This window comes from Lepisosteus platostomus, chromosome 1, assembly GCF_059453375.1.
Source record: "Lepisosteus platostomus isolate fLepPlt1 chromosome 1, fLepPlt1.hap1, whole genome shotgun sequence".
Lineage (NCBI taxonomy): Eukaryota > Metazoa > Chordata > Actinopteri > Semionotiformes > Lepisosteidae > Lepisosteus > Lepisosteus platostomus.
Window position 1 is genome coordinate 6583677 of NC_142611.1, and position 19243 is coordinate 6602919.

At 37.4% G+C, this 19243-nt stretch overlaps 1 protein-coding gene across 1 annotated transcript; it reads left to right on the top strand.

Annotated features, from left to right (window-relative positions):
• The first annotated feature begins 684 nt into the window (after nucleotides 1-684).
• On the top strand, nucleotides 685-18316 carry LOC148677604 (uncharacterized). The gene is made up of 14 exons (XM_088601727.1): nucleotides 685-833; nucleotides 2084-2154; nucleotides 6471-6521; nucleotides 7485-7541; nucleotides 7801-7851; nucleotides 8173-9027; nucleotides 10102-10353; nucleotides 10740-10848; nucleotides 11207-11325; nucleotides 13095-13200; nucleotides 14684-14820; nucleotides 15070-15218; nucleotides 15855-16003; nucleotides 16383-18316. The coding sequence occupies exons 2-14, from the start codon at nucleotides 2101-2103 to the stop codon at nucleotides 16406-16408; spliced, it is 2115 nt and encodes a 704-aa protein (XP_088457853.1). The 5' UTR covers nucleotides 685-833; nucleotides 2084-2100; the 3' UTR covers nucleotides 16409-18316.
• Nucleotides 18317-19243: the final 927 nt, after the last annotated feature.

The following is a 19243-nucleotide window of genomic DNA, read 5'->3' on the forward strand; positions in this document are numbered from 1 at the left end:
ATAGCTCATTCCAGCAAAGGCTCTAGGAGGAGCTCTGCTCATTTTACAACCAAAGCAAAAGGACCTGAGGGACACGGTCATCACCATACATATGTTTCATCAAGGAAGAAGCAGTCTCTTTGTCACTCTAGATCTCTTCTTCACTCTAGAGATATGAAAATCGCACGATTCCCTACTTAAGAGAATAGAATACCTTCTTGAAAGTCCAAAAAAGGAACATGCATCACAAACCAATGTAAACGGTCGCAATTATTTTTTTCTCTTTTCTTAACAGAAAACACTTGAAACTCCTAACATTTGAAGCCTTATTTACTTCAATTTAAAGAACATTTAAGACATGATCACTTTTTGTTCATGCATTTCAAGCAACATTATGTTTTTTCTGTCTCCAGTTTTTTCCTAGGACGTCTTTGTCTTCACAGACAATCACATTTATGTCCTGTACAAATCTGGGCAGATTTTTTAGGAATGTTTAGCTGTATAAATTATACTATGCAAACCAGGCTGAGACTGGTTCTTGGTTCAAACATTAAACAGCTTAGTAGGCTTGACATTTATAATGGCTCGTGTGGTTTGCTCAGGCTACCAGTTATAATTAGGAGTAAATACCAGTTGTTCAGTTAATGGAAGTGTGGGAGTTTCTAAGCTAAATGGGAAACGTTAACACCTCCTGACATCACCAACCAAGCTTAATAAACATTAATTCTGTCTTGGGCTGCTTGTGGAAAAAAAAAAACAGAAGGGGATAATCTGCCTGAAGACAGGGAACTGGGGAATTCACCTTGGTTTTCAGGAATTGCACTTGAGTGGAAATTTTCCTTTTTGTCCCCACTGTAAGTAGTATTTACATTTTTCCTCATATTTCCCTTTTATCTTTTTTAAAAACAAAACCTGTATTTAGTGGTAGCATCTCAGAAAGGGTCCTAGGTGCGTTTGTGTAGCTGCATAGTTTCATTTCTCCTGTTGCATGTGGAGTTTACAGTGTGGCAAGCAATGCTTTGTACTGGGGTTGTTACTGCTTGGGCGTTGTGATGAAGTTTCAAGTTTCCTGAGGCTTTCGGTTTGGTTTCGTTATTCTTTATCATGATGTTCATTTCGTTAAAATTTGAAAAAAAAGTCACGTTTCTGGCATGCTTTGTGAACTGTGTGAAATATTTTTTTATTGGATTTAAGTGCAATCTGTGGCTCCACATTAATACAATAAATATTGAATTCATATTTACTGAATACAGTAACGGTTTAACACTCCTTTTCTTTTCCTATGTTCTGGAATTTCTGTTCCATTTAATCATTTGTCATATTTGTCATACAATTCCTGACAACTTAAGTTTCTAGAATTCAGAAAATAACACAACATTTTTCAGATGCTATGCTGGCAATCTTATATATATGGGAATCTTGAAAATCTTGAGCAGATGCTCTTATTCTATAATACAAAGCCAAACACTTAATACAGACTTTAGAATGGGATTCTGCAAATATTTTGGTAACAAAACTCTTTTCAAGGAAATAATGCAGATACTGCACAAACGAAAGGTGTACTTTGCCATGTAACTATTTTGACGTATTTAAAAAGATATATAATCACATTTTAATAATGAACGTATAATACGTACTATATACACTGCAGATACAAGAATGACAATGAGTGGATATGCTGTGATAACATCCCTTTGATGTTAATATTTGCGTTTTGTGTTCAGTCAGAAGAACTAAGGAGAGCTAACATTAAACACGGAGCACAATGTTGCACTACTTTCTTTGCTCATTGACCTCAGATTTGTGAGGTCTCCAGGCCCTGACAGTAAAGTGTGGCTGACTGAGCTGTATCCAAGATATCAACATTAAAAATAAATAAATAAAACAAATCACACTAGTTCAGTCCTTCTCACCAATGGGAATGGTCTCATACAAAAACAGATGAAGAGACAGCTATCCAACACATCTGTGATGCTAAAATATTAAGAGCCCTATATACAAACTACATTTAGAGAAAAACAAAAAAACATAAAAGCCGATTCATCTGTCTGTGTTAAATGACCATTAAGCACTTACAGTAAGTAGCATTTGAAACGTATTTCAGGGATTGACGCTGGAAGGATGAAGATGTTGGTCTTATGTCTTCTTCTCCTATCACCTCATCTCTCTTCTTCTGTAAGTATCATTTCTTTTTTACAAAGGACATGAAAGTGTTTAATGAATATTGTGTGTCTCACCTTTAGTATCAAGTGGGTAACTCACTGGGAGAAGTGTTTCGTTTTAGCAGTATACAATTATCCATTAAACAACATTCTGCATAATATCATGCTGTTCTCAATCACCAATATTAAAATAAGTTCTTTGTTGTAATGTATTTTCATCAAATTGAGTATTGGCACAAGCTACTTATTAACAATAGGGATATGATATTTTAATATGAATTAAGCAAATCAATAATAGCTTCAACCTCTGTGGTTTAACATTTACATTCCAAGGTAATAAAGTCCCATAAAATACAATCAGAGAACAGATTAAAGATTTTATAAAATGTAATAATGTATATGCCATTTAGTCTGTGCTGATTGTTATAATCCAAAAATGACCTTCAGGTGATATTCTTTATATTAGTCATATTGTGTAGCATTAATTATCATTGTCCTCTATAGTACTATGTGAATACATGTTGAATTGTATTGATTTTGGGAAACTTTTCAGTTACATTGTGGCTAGAATTTGGTGAAGGCTTCAAGGTGCTTTACTGACACAGACAGAAAAGGACTTTGGAAAAATAAGATCATCCCAATAAAACTGGAATTCATTATCTTCAATTTATTAGCAGATTTGTCAAAAGAATAACAATTAACTGTAGTGATAAAGTATCTGTCATCACAATTTGTAGATAAAATATGTAAATTGCACAAACATAAATATTTTTGCAAACATTGCATAAGTAGTAAAAGAAATGAAAAAATTCCTAAATGCTTTTCAGATATCTGCCAAGCAAACTTAATATACACAAATATTCAGGTGTTTATGTTGATTTACAACTATCTTCATCAGGTTAGGCATGGGATCAGTAAGAAAGCCTTCAGTGCTCAAACCTCAAAGATTTTGGTTTGTTAAGAAACAATCCAATGGTGAAGGCAGGTTTTAACTTGTTCATTCTGTTCTCTTCTCCTGCTTTCCTACTCAAATCGTCTTCGCATATTCTCTTCTTACTTTCTGTCTCCATACCTACACCACAAAATTGAATTAAACTACCTTTGCTTCCTGGACATTTCTGGAAAAACACAGTCTCACAAATCTAACCTCTAGCTCATTTGCGATCTGGTATCAGACATTTCAGATTTCAGACATTATGACTCCTAGGAGACCCTATTCTCTTCAAAAGATAAGCCATTGATGAATATAAAGGTAAACATATTCTTAAGATCATTGGACCCATAACAAAATCAAAGTAATTTGAAATTATGCAAGGCACCAGAAAGGCCTGGCAGGCTTTGGTCATTACTTTCAAAACTGTTCAAATAACTGTTCAAATGAATTGTACCTGAATATGTCTTAATGTAATTTTACACAGACACAGGTTAGATATTTCAGATCTCTTTAGTCCTAACAGACAGTTATGGATTTGGTTCAATTTTTTAAGATCCTGAAAAACCTTTGGACAAGCAGGACAAGCACGACAATGAAATGAAGGCTGCTCGGCTGTGATCACACTGGGAGGTATTTGCTGGTGTCCTGTTATACAGCAACAGCACCATAACTGTCAGGTCTTCGGATGTCAGCAGATGAGCTAATCTAGTCAATACAGGCAGACCTAAAGCACTCCAGTTCAATATGGTAATATTCCACATAATATCATCGAAAGATACTGAAGGCAACCTAAGCACTACATTGGAGCTTAAGGGAATTGATTTTATTCCAGTTCTAATATACAGATTCAAACTCTGTGATTCAAACTGTAGTCAACAGTACCGATACGAGAGGTCAGTTTGGAAGCTTTAGGCTCTGCAGTGTTTTTAGGTTGTTCTGAAATTCACTTTTAACAGAAATCACCCATTTACAATAACTGCCTCTGTCAGTTGGTACAAGTGCACTCCGTTCAGCAGATTGTATTGTCATGGCAGTATTGAAGTAAGCAAAAAAGTATAACTTTCAAAGAAACTACCTTCCGTTGAGTCTCAGTGCTCCCCTTGTAGGCAATGTACAGTAAATGTACTGTATGTACCGCAGGTAAAATCATTCCACTAGCAATATTAGTAGTGGAAGATGGATGGAGGAAACAATCCTCCTGATAAACAGTTTTCAGACGAAAGTCCAATTCTTTCAAAACCTTGACTCACAGAGGAAAACAGTCATTAGAGCTTACTTGTGCTGGCATTAGGAGAGAACTGTTGTGAAACTCATACACATCTAAACATGCTCAAGTTTATTCACAGATCATACCCCATAGCACCGTGTATCAGCCTCTGCAAAGCTAACCATCCTGCCCAAGTGGGCCCTCAGAAACAGTTTGACTCGTGTGTGTGTCATCAAGAAGCACCTCGCTTCAAAACCACTCCAAAGCACTGCGTGTGAAGAACATTGGCACCAGTCAACCACAGCACCTCTAGTTTGCATAACTACAGGCTGCACCAGCAGTCTGTGGCGAACACAGAACAGACAAGGGCAGAAGCAGAGGTTAATTGCATGTGCAGACATCAGGGTTGGATATCCTACAGAAAAAGAATGTGCAGCTCATTACCTTCGACTGATAAAGAGATTTATGACAATTTTTCATACTTATTTTAGTACCTATCTTTTCAGCACATCCCAAAATGATTTAGACCTACAGTTTTGGACTAACCTGTTGTTGCTAAAAACTGCCTGTAATTGCACAAATAAAAATCAAGCATACCTCATGAGCTGTCTGTCCACCCCAGTTACAGCGTATGTCAGATAATGGAGTATGATCTTGCAAATACTATAGTTAAATCAACCCAGTACTGAATATTACAAAAAATATCAGAGGTTCTATTTGACCAGGTTGTGGTATTTTATCATGAAAGCAGTAATGTTTTTAATCACCTTTCAAGAATTTAGCTTGCAGTGTTTAGTCTTGAAAAATGTCCAATTATTATTGATGTTTAAAAAAACGTATTAGAATGTACTCATTGCTAAAACATTCGGTATTGTTCCAATTAGTTCTTGTGATTAAGAGTGCTAGAAGCCACAGCTGTGGGTTAGGTGGTGAAGAAGTGACTCATTCAGTATAGACATATGCAAATCTAAAGCTAATGTCTCAGTCCCCTGCATTAAAATTCATTCTTTTTCCAGGCTGGTTTTCAATTGGAGTGGTAGCATTTTCAAAAGGCACATTCCTTACAAATCTTTCAGCATTTTTTAAAATACATACTTAGATAAAAAATTATGGGGCTGTTAACATTACATTTTTAACAAGATTTTTTTTAAAAAGAATAATAGTTATTTCCATTAAGCCTTGCAATACTATTTCCTCAATTTCCCCAAAAGTAACAGTCCTGATTCTGTTCAAGGATTTTTCTTTTTTTGTTCTGATATTTTTAAGAAATAAAAATTAAACTCATAGGATTTTCCTGAATAATGGTCTGAAAATTATATTCCCAGATCATTTACAATGGTTTAGTGAACTTTCAACAAACAGCCAAATACAATATATTTGACTCAACATTATGCAATTCTGATTTCTTTCAGTTACTTACTTGATCCTGAAGTATCAGATTCTATAAGAGCAGGGTACATCTGGGATAATAAATATCTGCTTTCTAATTCTTTTTTAATCATAACATTTCACTGTAAACATTATCCTACAGTAACAACTAGTTACTGTTTTTCCAATGGCTCATCTATAAATTTCACGTTGTAACAAAAAAACAACATGAAAATACACATACTGTACTTTTTGTATAACATCCTGATACACTGGTAATTCTTACAGCTATTTAAATGTATAGCAGTAAAAGTAAACTCACAGTGTTGTTTTTTTCTGAAATTCAGTCTCATCCCTTTAACTATAGCATACACAGTATGCATTACTGAGTTGGTATGTCTTGAGCATTTAAGTAGCTTGTTCACTAAGTCATTCACTTTTTTAATCATTATGCATTGCAGAAACAAGCAAAAATTAAACAGCCAAATGCTTAGCAATGTAACTAAAAAAACACTTGGTGCATTAGAAATATACATACTGCATCATGGTGAAATACATTTCTAATTTAAATTGTCAATTGTTATCATGTTTTATATAATTTTTGTTTTATAAAAAAATTGTGAACAATTGTGTGCTTTGCTGTGCAATTGTGCACATGCTGTTAAATAGTGATTGAGTCACTTCTGTTGAGGTTCATCACACATTTCATCTCAAGCTTTTATTCAAGGGGGGTTTCATAACTCATTAAATACATTTCCTTAAAAATCACAGCACCATCTTTTAGAATTGCCTTTCACTTCTTTTTTTCCCCTTTGTTCAGACATATTTTAACGGAATGAGTTCAGACAGCTCCAACAGTGATGAGTCCGGAGTAAGTATATTCAGCGGCTGACGCTTTATAGATTTTATTAACACGTTCAGATTTTCGAGGGATGAAGATGTTAAGATAAGTTTTGCATGATTAATAATGTGATGATGAATACACTGTGTTAATTGGGTTAGGGTTAATCCTTTAGGTTTCTAAATAACAGACATTTTTTATAATAAAGAAAATTATTATAGTAAGTTAAGATAGGCAATTGGATATACTACTTGTGGTATCTCTTTCTCAGAAGTTAACATCTGTCATATGTTGCCATTTTTTGGCAAATGTTTGATATGACAATAAAGGTCGTCCTGCTTTAAATCCCAATATGTATAATGTCTGCTGCTTTTCCTTGTTATTCTTTTCAATTTTCGCTTTTAATTTATGAAATACCTCGTGAAGTTACCAGCATGTTTGCATATTTCGAATTAATTCAATATGTAGTAAGTACGGTGTCTCACAGGAAGTGAAAAAACAACTTGAAGGTTAAAATGCAAAAGTAAATTTTGGGAGCTGCAGCAATAAAATCTTTCTTAAGTTATAAGCGAAAATTTTCTCCTTTTCTGTAAACAAGTAAACCCTCTCAAACATAAGCTTATACAACTTTCATTTTCTTTGAAATCTTTCAAGGAATGGCCTAAGTGATGTGTGAGTATCGTGAGAAAAGTTTGTTAAAAAATAACCGCATCCCATTTTTACTGAAACTGAAAACACAAGACGCATGTTCGAGGATTTTACAGCCTATTTAATTAACATTTGGTGTCATTTTAAAGGAATCTTCAACTAAAGAGGAAATCGTTCTCGTTCCATTTTGAATAGGAAGCCTGGAATGGCATAATTTCAATAGAACAAATAAAGTCATCTATAACGAAGATAAAACTTGCAAGTACTGTAGATACAATTAATAAGGACGGTATTGAAACTATCAGAACTTAAAGACTCTTCATACTTTGTGACATATCCTTTCAGCAGACATCACTCACCTACAGATTACCGGCATACTACAGGTATAGACAAAGTGCGCAAGTAAGTTGAACATTTTTAGTACTTCTAGTTGTGTGGAGGAGGGACGTTTTAAAGAATAATTTAATTTGCATTATTTTTCAATGCATTCTGTCATACTGTTGTCCTAACGTTCAAGCTTTAAGACATTTTTAATGACCATTAAAAATAAGTGGTGTCCCTCTGAATGTTAATGAAACAACAGAACTTGCAGAAACAAGATACTGAGTGTGAATACCAACTGTGATATAAAAATATGTCTATTTGTTCATTTATTTTACAGATGAAGAACATTTACCAACCATATTTGCTCAATTATTGGTGGTTTAATATGGTGTGTAGATCTTATTTCTTTAAACTGGGGCTCCTATTTAGAAAAGAAAAATCTGTGGATTTCGGTATTGATATTTAAACTGTAAATATGATACAGTCCGACTTGATCTTTTTAATCAATAAGATTTTAAGAGGAACACATTCCCATAATAAATAAACTAGCTGATCATACATCTAGTAATCAGATGTCTAGTCATGGTATGCCTTTACACGTTTTAAAGGATGTCACATTCTCAGAACTAAAAGTAATGTCCTCTTCTTATGTGGTTCCTTAATTGAAATATAATGGACTACTTTTGTTTATGCATTCCATTTGGCACAGGTCCCTTGGATGAAGACATCAAAAACAATTAAAGGATCTAAGAGTACAGCCAACAGAGACAATCCTGTAGCAACCATTCACCCACTTCCAGCCAGTACACCCCTAACACCTGCAGTCCGAACTGTAGCAACTACCACCCAGAAAAGAGGTGGCAGCACTACAGATTTGAGCAGGGATTTGAGCACTCCAGCCCCGGATTACCGGTTTGAGGAAAACAATTTTCTGGATGGAGAAATGGTCACACAAAATCCAGAAAATGACGAAGTTCGTGAATTCAAGGACGGCAATATTCTTGATGGCTATCCTGTGACCCAGAGAATGACAACAGTATGTGTGAAACCCAGAGACGGTAATGAGGAGCTAAAGGAACAGAGAGTTACCTCTGTGAAATTGAACCAAGGTCCTCATTTGATACCCACAACACTGAAAAACACATTGACACCACTGATGCCAAAGGACATGAATGATTCTGTTGACCTTCAGGAAGGGCCAGTTTTAGAAAACCCCAACTCTGTTCTCACACAGACCACAGTGGAACAAAATCAACGCAGACTGTCACGGACAAGCCAGAGTGATTCAGAGGTGACAACTAAATCACACCCAAGTACTGATACAACGGTGGGGAAACAGCATGATTTTCCATCGAAAGGTCCTGAGAGACACCTGGTAACACAGATTCCAACTAAAAGGACCCTAGAAGTCAGGGGTGACAGCTATGTTGAAATGGACTCTCTCAGGAGTCCGAGTCCAGAAAATAACTTAATGGGACTGACCAAAGAAGGATATTTAGGAAATGCTAAAAAAAATAGGAAGGCCAGGGAAGTAACAACAAGGAAATCTGCCACAATATCTAAGGTTAGTGAAGAAAAAAAACAGACTTATAATGAATAATGTTATATGCCATATGCTAAAGAAATAAAAATATATCTTTTTAAAATAAAAATTATCTTTTTGAAAGGCTGTAATATGGTTTCAAATGGTATATTCTAAAAAATTAAAGGGGCTGTGAACTAAAATACAACTGAATAACTCAATCCATATACACATATCCACAGAAAACATTAATTACAGTAATGGTAATTTACATGTATTAATTATTAATGTATTAATCGTTCAGAAGACCATTGGATGTCCCATTTTTCAGAATTTCAAATACCATTAAATAAACATTCCAAAAACAGCTTACAGATGACCTGTAGCTTTCTATAGAGAACTGGGACATCTGTAAGAGAACAAAATCAGGTCAACATCTCACAGAGGCTGTTATCACACAGCAAACTGATATTAATTTAACCCATAAATCAGGCTTCTAATGTATAAACATGCAGACATATTACAAAATGTTTGAGGGGAAATCACACCAGGCAGAAATGGACTCTTTTTCCAGAGGCGATAAAGTGTTAACATTATTGTAGACTCAGAAAACAAATACATGCTTGATCCTTTATTTTAATACGTATTTATTTAGAGGCTATTAGTTACTGATTCTAGCTGTACAACAAAAACAAAAGGCAGAGATGAAGCACATTGGCACTACATGTAATAATAATAATAATCTTTTTTATGGTAACATGTTAGGATATACAAAAATTACTATGTATCAACACATGACTTAAATAACTGATTAGGTCATTCCTTTTAAATTAAGTCACATTATATAGGCACGTTCTCCACCCTTCCAGCCCACCTGGTAATATGTTTAGAATTAAGAATAAGACTAAAAGCGTCAACGAATCATTGACCTTTAAAAGATGGTGATTTTGTTGTAAGAGTTTCTGTAACGTGCTTCTAAACACCAAATAGAGAAAAGAAGAAATCGACTAATAACTTCAAGTTCCACTGATATTCGTCCATAGAGAACAATCAAAGCTCCCAAAAGCTAAACTGGAAAACAGCATTTGCGATTAAATATTTTTTTCGATTTTACAGCTCGACTCTCCTACCTGGGACGCCAGCACAGCTGAAGATATGACAGACCGGGCAGAGTTTAAAGGACCTCGACGCAAAAAGAAAGCTTTAAAGGATGGTTCAGTGGAGACAGGCTTGTTCCTACTGAGGCATAAGAGAGCGTCCAGGGCTCTAAAACCAGATTCAAGTAAAAAAGACGTGTTGAACAGAAATGGAGACATTATCGATATGCTGAAAACCGCCGAATCTATGGAGTTAGTAAAAATTAAAATGGTATGTCATGTTGATTCACACTTTGCTGCTTAGGTTCAGCTCTGAAACCTTTGAATTTTTTTGAAACCTTGGAAATTCTGAAAAATGTCAAATTTAACAACTGTATTTCAAGATTTAATTAATGAAAGTGTTAAATATGCATTTAACTTAACGCGTTAATGTGTCCACAGCTATAAAGTGATCAGTGTATCTTTTGTATCATAATAATGCTGTTTAGATTTTCTGGTGCACCGTATTGAGTTACACAAACCTTGAGCTTTGTCAAAACAGCTTGCTAAATTGCTTATGAAAGTAATATAAATGAGACAGACGTGGTACGTACTGTATATAGGTTGAAACAGGTATCTCTTCCTTGACCTTGACGTTGCTTATTGTTTTAAATTCAGGACCAGGATGTGAAAATGGAAACACATCGCCCAGAATATGATATTGGTGGAGATTCCTGGGAACAGTTTTTCAATGAAAACAATGACTATCAAGTTGAGGAGTATATACGTAAGTATAACTTCAGTTTCTAATGTGATTTTCTCTTCAGTTATGTTCTCCTGCAGAAAGTCGTGTTCTTTTTGCAATCAAGTAATAACGGGATAATAAACTCTAGACTTTATTCACAATGTTCTCAGTTCTATACTGCAGTTACATTAAACTTTCAATCAAAGCCACTAGCTGCAGGACAATACTGGTAAGAAATTGAAGTATTAAGAACTGAAAGCAAAGTTTTGTCCATGTTTTTTTTTGTTTCGAAATGCTGTTTCATCTTCTCTGTGTGATAAAATGTCAATTTGGTGATGTTCTGGCATTCAGAAATGTTCAGTTATATTACTAAAGTCTCATGTGAAGTTCATCGTTGTAGACCCTTGTGAAAGCTACCACTGTCCACGTGGAAAGATGTGTAAACTCAATAACGAAAATAAGCCTAAATGTGTTTGCCAGGATCCTTCCACTTGTCCACCAGCTGGAATATCTGATCATGTGAGTTTTCCCATTATTTGTGTTCTACACCTGCATGTCTATCACAAGTTTAAAAAAACATATCTACCATTTTTTTGCAGCTTTAGAATCTCCTACAACTCCGTTTGGATCCTTATTTTGACAGTTAGTCTCTTTCCCAAGTCATAATTTGCTTCACTTATTTATTTTCATGTCCTAATCTAATCCATCTGATTTTTTATTGATGTTGTCCTGCATCTTTTTCTAGTCATACATGTTTTGCAGGGTACTCCTGGTTTTTGTTATGTGAAGTAATTGTCATGCACTGCCGTTTACTTTGTCTGTATATAATGAAAACACCCATACAATTTAAATACATATACTGAACCTTAACCTACACATGACAAATAGCAGCTTTATAAAAAAAAAGCACCAGTTGTTTTTTTTTTTATTTAGATGTTGTTTAAACTGCAGCCCTAAACCTGCATGTGCAAAGTGTAGTCACAGCTGAATCAGGACAAGCTCCTGCATCACACACACTGATACCACAATCCCTAATTATGAGCACTATCAAGTGCTGGGAGTTCTTCAAGTTTGAATTTCCCAATGAGCAACCAACTGGAGATTTCAAAGAGATACCATTAATGCTTTGATTTCCGAGTACATGCAATGCTAGTCAAAATGTCAATGATGGGGCATGTTTGGAACTTTCATGTGTATTGCTACAGCACAAGGCAGGTGGATAAGGATCATGCATCCTCATATTTCCTTCAGACAGCAGCTGCAGCAGTCACAGCACAGCCTAGCCACTGAAAAATAAATCTCTGAAAATGCCATTTGTCGCTTTCAGTAAGCAATGTGTTCACATCTTAACCACACCACCCCGATATACTGTACAGTATATCTCCAGGGTGCACACAGCAGTTAAGTCAACCTCACGATTTTGCCTAATTGACAAATCCAGACACCACTTACAGCAAGATGGTAACTCTATGCACGGGCCAGCATCTTGAAGAGGAATTGATTTGTTGGTGGTTTTGTAATGGTCTGGGGAGGCATAAAATGTAAGACGGCACTGTTGGTGATTATGGACTGTAGTCTCACAGTGATAGAATATAGCATCCCACAGAATCCTGTTTTAGTACAGTGAAGGGGTATTAGTTTACATGAAGAAAATGGTGACTGGATTGAGAATGTACTGTAGGGTTGGACTCACACTGGATATAGAAATTAAGTTGAGATTTAAGTACAGGAGTGAAAGTGTTTCCACTGGATGGAATCTTGTTTCGATTCAGGGCCTCAGTTGTGAATCTGTGACTCATCACCTGTACCCAGACAGGTGTAAACATTGACAGGACCCTCACTGAAGTTTTCTAGGAAGTTATGAATTGCTTCTTTCCATTGGTGTAGCTATTGAGGACTAATGTTTTAGGTCACTCAACGTGCAGAGTCCTTGGGCATACGTATGTGAAACCCTGTATGATCACCAAAACACATCCTTGGGAAAGGCCAGCTTCTACGTCTGCCATTACTTCATCTATCCAGATCCAGTATTGTTAAGGTATTATGCCAGGTGCCTATGTCATCTATGATGCCATCAGCAGAAGCAGGTTGCTGTGGAAACACCTGTGTATGCAAAAAGCACATCATTAGGTCACATCCAGAAACAAGGTGAAGGTCTGTTTTTGAGTCCTCTGGATAATATTCTGAATTTGTAGACTTTCAGCTTGAAATGTGACAGTTTACAACACAAAGCTACTATTTTAATTTCTTCGTCTGTTGTCTGCATTGTTTCCAACAAAACTTTTCAGGTGTGTGGCACAGATAACAAGACGTATGATAGTGCTTGCCACCTCTTCACAGCAAAGTGCCTTTATGGAGGTAACCTTCACCTGGATTACAATGGCCAGTGCAAGTGTAAGTTTCACTCCTTCATTGTATGATTTGAACGTTTTTGTGATTAAATACCAACAGAACAAGTAGAAGCTGACCCGACACTGAAAAAGAGTTCAAAGAGTCCTTCACCAGAAAGACAACAGAAACCAAAATTACCCCGAAAACGTGGTTTACACTTTCTCTCAGCAGCCTCTCTCATTTCTCCATTCCTTTGCAGGTTATTGCTTTCCAAAACTCGCCTGGATTTCTCGCCTCTGAACTTAACTTTAACAACCTTTTCACCTCCCTTCAACTTCTCCCACATTCACGTTCTTTGGTCTTCTTACATCATCCATTTGCTCTATATGTCTACTCTTCCCTACATACCTGCAAAAGGCTTCACAGCCAAACACAGTTTTTCTTCTTACTTTTCAGCATGAAATGAACCTCTTCTTGATCCTTTGCAGCCTGCAATCTGACAGAGCTACCCACTCTGACCTCTAAAATAACACGGTGCTGCAAGTGACTGGAAAAGAAACCTTTGTGTACAGCGGCCCTATGGATATATTCTGACATTCTTAAAAAGTTCATAACTTTGTATAAGCACCTAAATACTTTATTGGCAATTTTATTGATATTGCCTTTCAGATTTAATGTCACCCTTGCTGTTTCTGCATCTCCTGTCTAGACAAGGTCAGGCCAGGAAGTCTCAGTTTCAGTCCTGGACATGTGCATGCATGGAAACAAGGTCTGCATGGCATCTGTGCCTCAGGGTTGGAAGGTGACTGTGGAGAATGGCGTTTTGTGTCGGATAAGTTCCCGTTCCAATTCTGCTAGGATTTGGAGCTGTCTTTGGAGAGCAAAAAGCCAGTTGTTGCCTCCACGTGTCTGGGGCGATGCCAGGGCACCTGAACATTGAAATTGCCAGTTCTGTAGATATATCAACGCTGTGTGTTGGAGTAATGCGATGTGTAAATGTGAAGCTCGACTCGACTTGCTGCTGTGTGAAGTGTACATGATACAGATGCTCATGCTTTTGATCAGTACAGGTGGTATTACAGGGTGTGTATCTACAGTACATTTCTGGAAGGCCTTTTGACGTTGCACTGTTAAAATGGCCTTAAACATCACTAATGAGAGAGGAAAAGGCAACCTCACAGATACCAAGCTACTAATTGTGGTAGGGTTGCGATTAGTCAGACAGGGCTCTCTTGGCTCTCAATTCACAATGAAACTCCTGTGATTTACCAGGCACTTACAGACTTGTTGTGATGTCAGTGGAAGATGCACTGGTAATCCTCCCATAATGTGCTGTTGAGCAAGTAGTGATTAGAAAGCTGAATGGCTCTGATGAGTTGGTCAAAGGATCCTCTCAGCCAACCCCCTGTTCTTGTTATCTTAATTAATCAACTTAACAGCCTTTAAAATCGCAAATGTCTGAGGATTTAGACTTAGCGCTTCATGAAGAGGCATGACATCACTGATTGTGGATTAGACTCAAACTCCTCCTTTGTGCTTTGTGCAGACATTTCGCCCTGCCTTGACAGCGAACTGACCGAGTTCTCTCATCACATTCACGGCTGGCTGAAAGACGTTATGGTCCACCTCTACGAGTATGATCTGAGGAACCCAGGATACTTGTCTAAGAAGCACCGAATCATTGTAAGTATACACAGAATGGAGGCAGGGTAGTTGGTACCCCAGCTCCAGGAGTTAGAATGGCAGGACTCTTGTGAGCTGCCTGATTGACTGGCGTTATACAGTCAGCCAGTCAGCAGTGCATCCTCAATTTAATTTGTCAAATACGCCCAGTGTAGCTTAGTTTAGCTTAGCTTTTGGAGTCCACGTGGCCCACCTAATTGTTATACCAGCCTGCGTGTCTTCGCTGACACATCATCCATTCTAACGCAGGTCAAAAAGATCTACGACTTGCACGGGGAGCTGAAAGCTGGCGGCAAGCAGTTCAGCCGGCGACGACGGAACTTCGAGATCAACTACCTTGTGAACGTGTACCCAGTGCACTGGCAGTTCGGCCAGCTAGACCAAAGACCAGCCGATGGGTAAGAGACACGGAACGCAGTGGAGTCAGTTCCACCTATCTGCCCGTTTTCGAACCGCCTTTCTGATTCAGGGTCGCGGGGGAGCCAGAGCATCTCTCGGCAAAACAAGGGGTCCTGTAGGGATGTAAGCAGTCGCAGCGCAGTCCAGCGAAGGTTTGGGATGAGTTTAATTGTAACAAAAATGGCCACTTCCGGAGAACACTGAAGGAGACATACACGAGGTGTATTTCCCACAATGCCCCGAATTGCATCAGTTTTACAGATGTTTTTATAGTCCCAGTCCAGCCATGTTATAACCACGAGCGGGGTTGAAGAGCCCACATTTTACTTATGGTCCAGTGGCTATTCTTGATGATGTTGTCCCGCCTTTCAGCTATTTCTGTGCTGTCACCTACAACAGCAGGTGTCCATTCTAAAATTCTCTATAGCCAGGTCAGGAGACCAGGTCAATGACCCCAGGCCAGAGCCCGATATCTGCAGACCCACGCTGGACACCCCCTAGCTGGGATGCCAGTCCATCGCAAGGCGCTAATTTGGTTCATCACAGGATTGAATTTTGGAGTTTGCCGCCCTGTTGAATTTTTCGACTCTTCCTGAGCTGGCTTGTACCAGAGCTGAAGGGTGTCTCTGCCGCAGGTACCTGAGTCACTCTGAGCTCGCCCCCCTGCGCGCCCCCCTGGTGCCCATGGAGCACTGCACATCCCGTTTCTTTAAACAGTGCGACTCCAACCGGGACAGAAGAATCTCCCTGAAAGAGTGGTGCTCTTGCTTTGGAATAAAAAATGGTGAGCTTGGTTGTTTTCTTGAGGAATTCGAAGTTTCCTTTAATGTCAGTTTCTGTTTTGTCAGCAGATTTTTAAGTGTTTCTATGTAGAACTTATTTTTTTTTTCATTTCTGTTAAAGAATAGGAGTACAGGAAGCAGCACATACTCTACCTTTCAATGTATGCAATATATAATGGCACTATATGTCAAGTATGTTTAATAAATGGCACGTATTTTTTATTAGATTTTCTCATTCGTTAACTCTCGGCACAGATATTGTGGACTAGCTTTTCTTTCTTTTTTTTAGATCAACACTTATCTGTTGCCCTCCTAATTAGAATGTGCAACTCAAGTCTCATAATGCTTGATTTTTCTTAAACTGTATTTTTGTCCCCAAAGATGTTGGAAGTGACCTGCATTTCTGATACCCCATCCAGTTTGGTTTCCAGCAGGACTGATATCACTTTCGCCAACTCTGCAGATATTTAAGGGAAGGTCTTGTTCATTATTGTATAAAAACAAAATGTCCCGTATCTTTTGTGACGCATAAATACACCTTCCACTCACCCCAAATAATACAATACAATAATAATTCTTTCATTTAACTCTATAATTAAGAGCAGGGAAGATAAATCATTTGCAAAATCCTTAGGATCCAAGAAATCCTTTAGAACAAGAAAGTGCATGTTTTTCAGCTTCTACAGAACCATCATTAAGTCCTGTAGGCTGAATAAAGGGTGGGCTCAATTTCAGACGAGGATGCTTTCTGGGTTTTCTTCTCTCCTTGTTCCCATGGGTTTAGTCAGGCTGCTCTGATGTCCCCCTCCTCCAAAAATATTCTGGCTGTGGTTAATTGGAGTCTCTGAATCATCCCTTAGTGTCTTTGTACGAGCCCTGCAGTGGACTGCTTATCCATGAACTCTGGTTGGCCATGACCCTTAACTTTCATGAGGTAAGGGCCACCCAGACAAGAGGATTTCTGGTCATAGGCGAAATAAAGACGTGGACCAACTTAAAGTTTCTCATGTTAGAATGTATCCAATTTTCTCCCCGATTAAAAATGGATATTTTTGGCCAACCTCAATTAATGTTCCACATGAACTCTTTCACAGGACAGGTTGTGCGTTATCAATTTAATCATTTCACTCTCTAGATGTAGACGTTTTCAGTATTAAACAGTTATTTTTTATATTTCTGACAAATTAGAAAACTGGTGATGTGGAAAAGTGTAGCTTTTTCGTTCAGAAACTTCTTTGGCACAGATTGCAGAGAAAAAAAACACAACCCTGTTTTGGCATATGCCTATTTGAGACAGAATTTTAAAATCGGGAAGATGGCAGAAAACCTGCCTTTCTATTTCTTACAAAAAAGCAGGGGGAAATATCAAACACCTGTGAAAATAATGCTTTCCCTTTACCAGTCCCTTGTTCTGGCAGTTGAAGACACTTTGACTCAATCCATACTATAGTAATCTTAATATAGGTCCACAGTTTAAACACAATAAAACACATTTTAGAATTTGAATAAAGAAAGTTATCTGTGGTAAGAAAAAATCCAGGTCAACATGCTCACAATAAGCATAGTTTATAACACATTCATGGTCAGACCCTGATTTTAATACCCTGTTAGAAGGTGAGATCCTTCTTTGGGAGAGAAATGCTGTTGATTGGAGCAAAGGTCAATTGATAGCTTGATTTCTGTGGTGAGCTCTGCTGATGAAAATGGAAAGAAGGATCTACGGTATTTGAAATAAATAAAGGAAAAAGTGGGTACATGATGTAAATTATGCATTACAGATCAGTATATTTTGTGCGAAACTAGATGGTTTCTAATATACGGTACAATGTTGGTATTTTAAACATTGATTGCTGCCAGGCAGCCCATTCTGAAAAAGCCACACCACCACAACACTATCAAAAGTATAGTTATGAAAGGAACTGTCACACAGAGTTCACAACTTCTACAGAGTGCAGGCTCTGATGTGTTGTTTGACAATCAACAGGTACTGTACAAGGTACAATTGTATTTTTATAGATAAATCTAGAAAACTGTACTGCTCCATTATGTACCCACTTTTCTGTTTTCCATAACTTATATACTGTACATATGGTAAAAACATCATTATTTGTTTTATCTGATATAATTGTAACATTGTTTACTTAGTCACTCTGAGATAAATATAAATCGGAATAGATTGTTTTATTACTTTGATGCCTTATGATCACATGCTCATATCCTCTCAAATTTATTTATTCTAAATTGTGATCTGTTCTTTGTTCATGTGTTTGTATTTTTTTTCTACAAATCCCAAAGAATAAATGCATGCCATTCTTGTCTGTTTTCATTCTTGTTCTGTTACAGACTACTTCTAAATCAAGTACAGGAATTTGTATGTTCAGGGCGTGCTCGCGACACCTGACACTATTCGATCGCTGTCTCTGTGGCACCTCTCAGCTCGAATCCATATAACGCCTCTGCCAAACAGTTGTCAATTCCACTATGCCAAAAGGCCAGCCCCTGTTGTGGGAGAATTCAAGGATGTTGAGCACACTAGGGGGTTTATATCACTGCAATGGCCTCAAGGACAAAAGAATAGCCCCACTGAGCAATCAAGCTTTAAAACCAGTAGAACTGCACTGAAGAACAATGTAAATACCTGCTTTTATGAATATGTAAATAACTAAAATCACAGTAACATAAGCTGACATTGAGTCAATGTACAAGTAACCCTAAGGATTTGTGTTGGGTTGATAATCCCAGTACAGTATAACTGCAGTAAACTAATACACACCAGTTTTAAAGAAAAGCATACAGACCAGTAAGTAAATTGTATTTAAAAAAAAAAAGGTTTCTCAATAAAACCCCAGGAAGTTGAGCACAGTTCATCCAGTCCATGGATATACTCTTGACATTTTTTGAGAAAAAGACACCATTATTGGCTGTGGTCTCGAATTGTAGTCAGAGCCTGTACTTTGGTATTGTGTATCGGAAAGCCTTTAGGGAACAAAAATTATATGTCGTCTTCAAGATGCTGCTTTTCGCTTTCAGCATACTTAAAAGCTGCTTTGCATGGATTCCATTTCTGTGGCAGTTGTTACATAAAATAACAGTGGCACAGTGTTTCCTTATCTTCTGAAGGAGGACACTGTACAGGCAGGCAGAAACATAACAGAAAAACATCCCCAATGGCCATCATTAATCACTTCAGTTATACCTGCAATATGGATAGACTGCACTTTGGATACACCTCCCTTTCAGCA

Coding starts and splice junctions, on each gene's coding strand:
- LOC148677604 (XM_088601727.1), top strand. CDS start 2,101: ATGAAGATGTTGGTCTTATGTCTTCTTCTCCTATCACCTCATCTCTCT. Junction 15,219..15,854: donor GACCAAAGACCAGCCGATGG/GTAAGAGACACG, acceptor TCTCTGCCGCAG/GTACCTGAGTCACTCTGAGC. Junction 16,004..16,382: donor TTGCTTTGGAATAAAAAATG/GTGAGCTTGGTT, acceptor TTGTCCCCAAAG/ATGTTGGAAGTGACCTGCAT.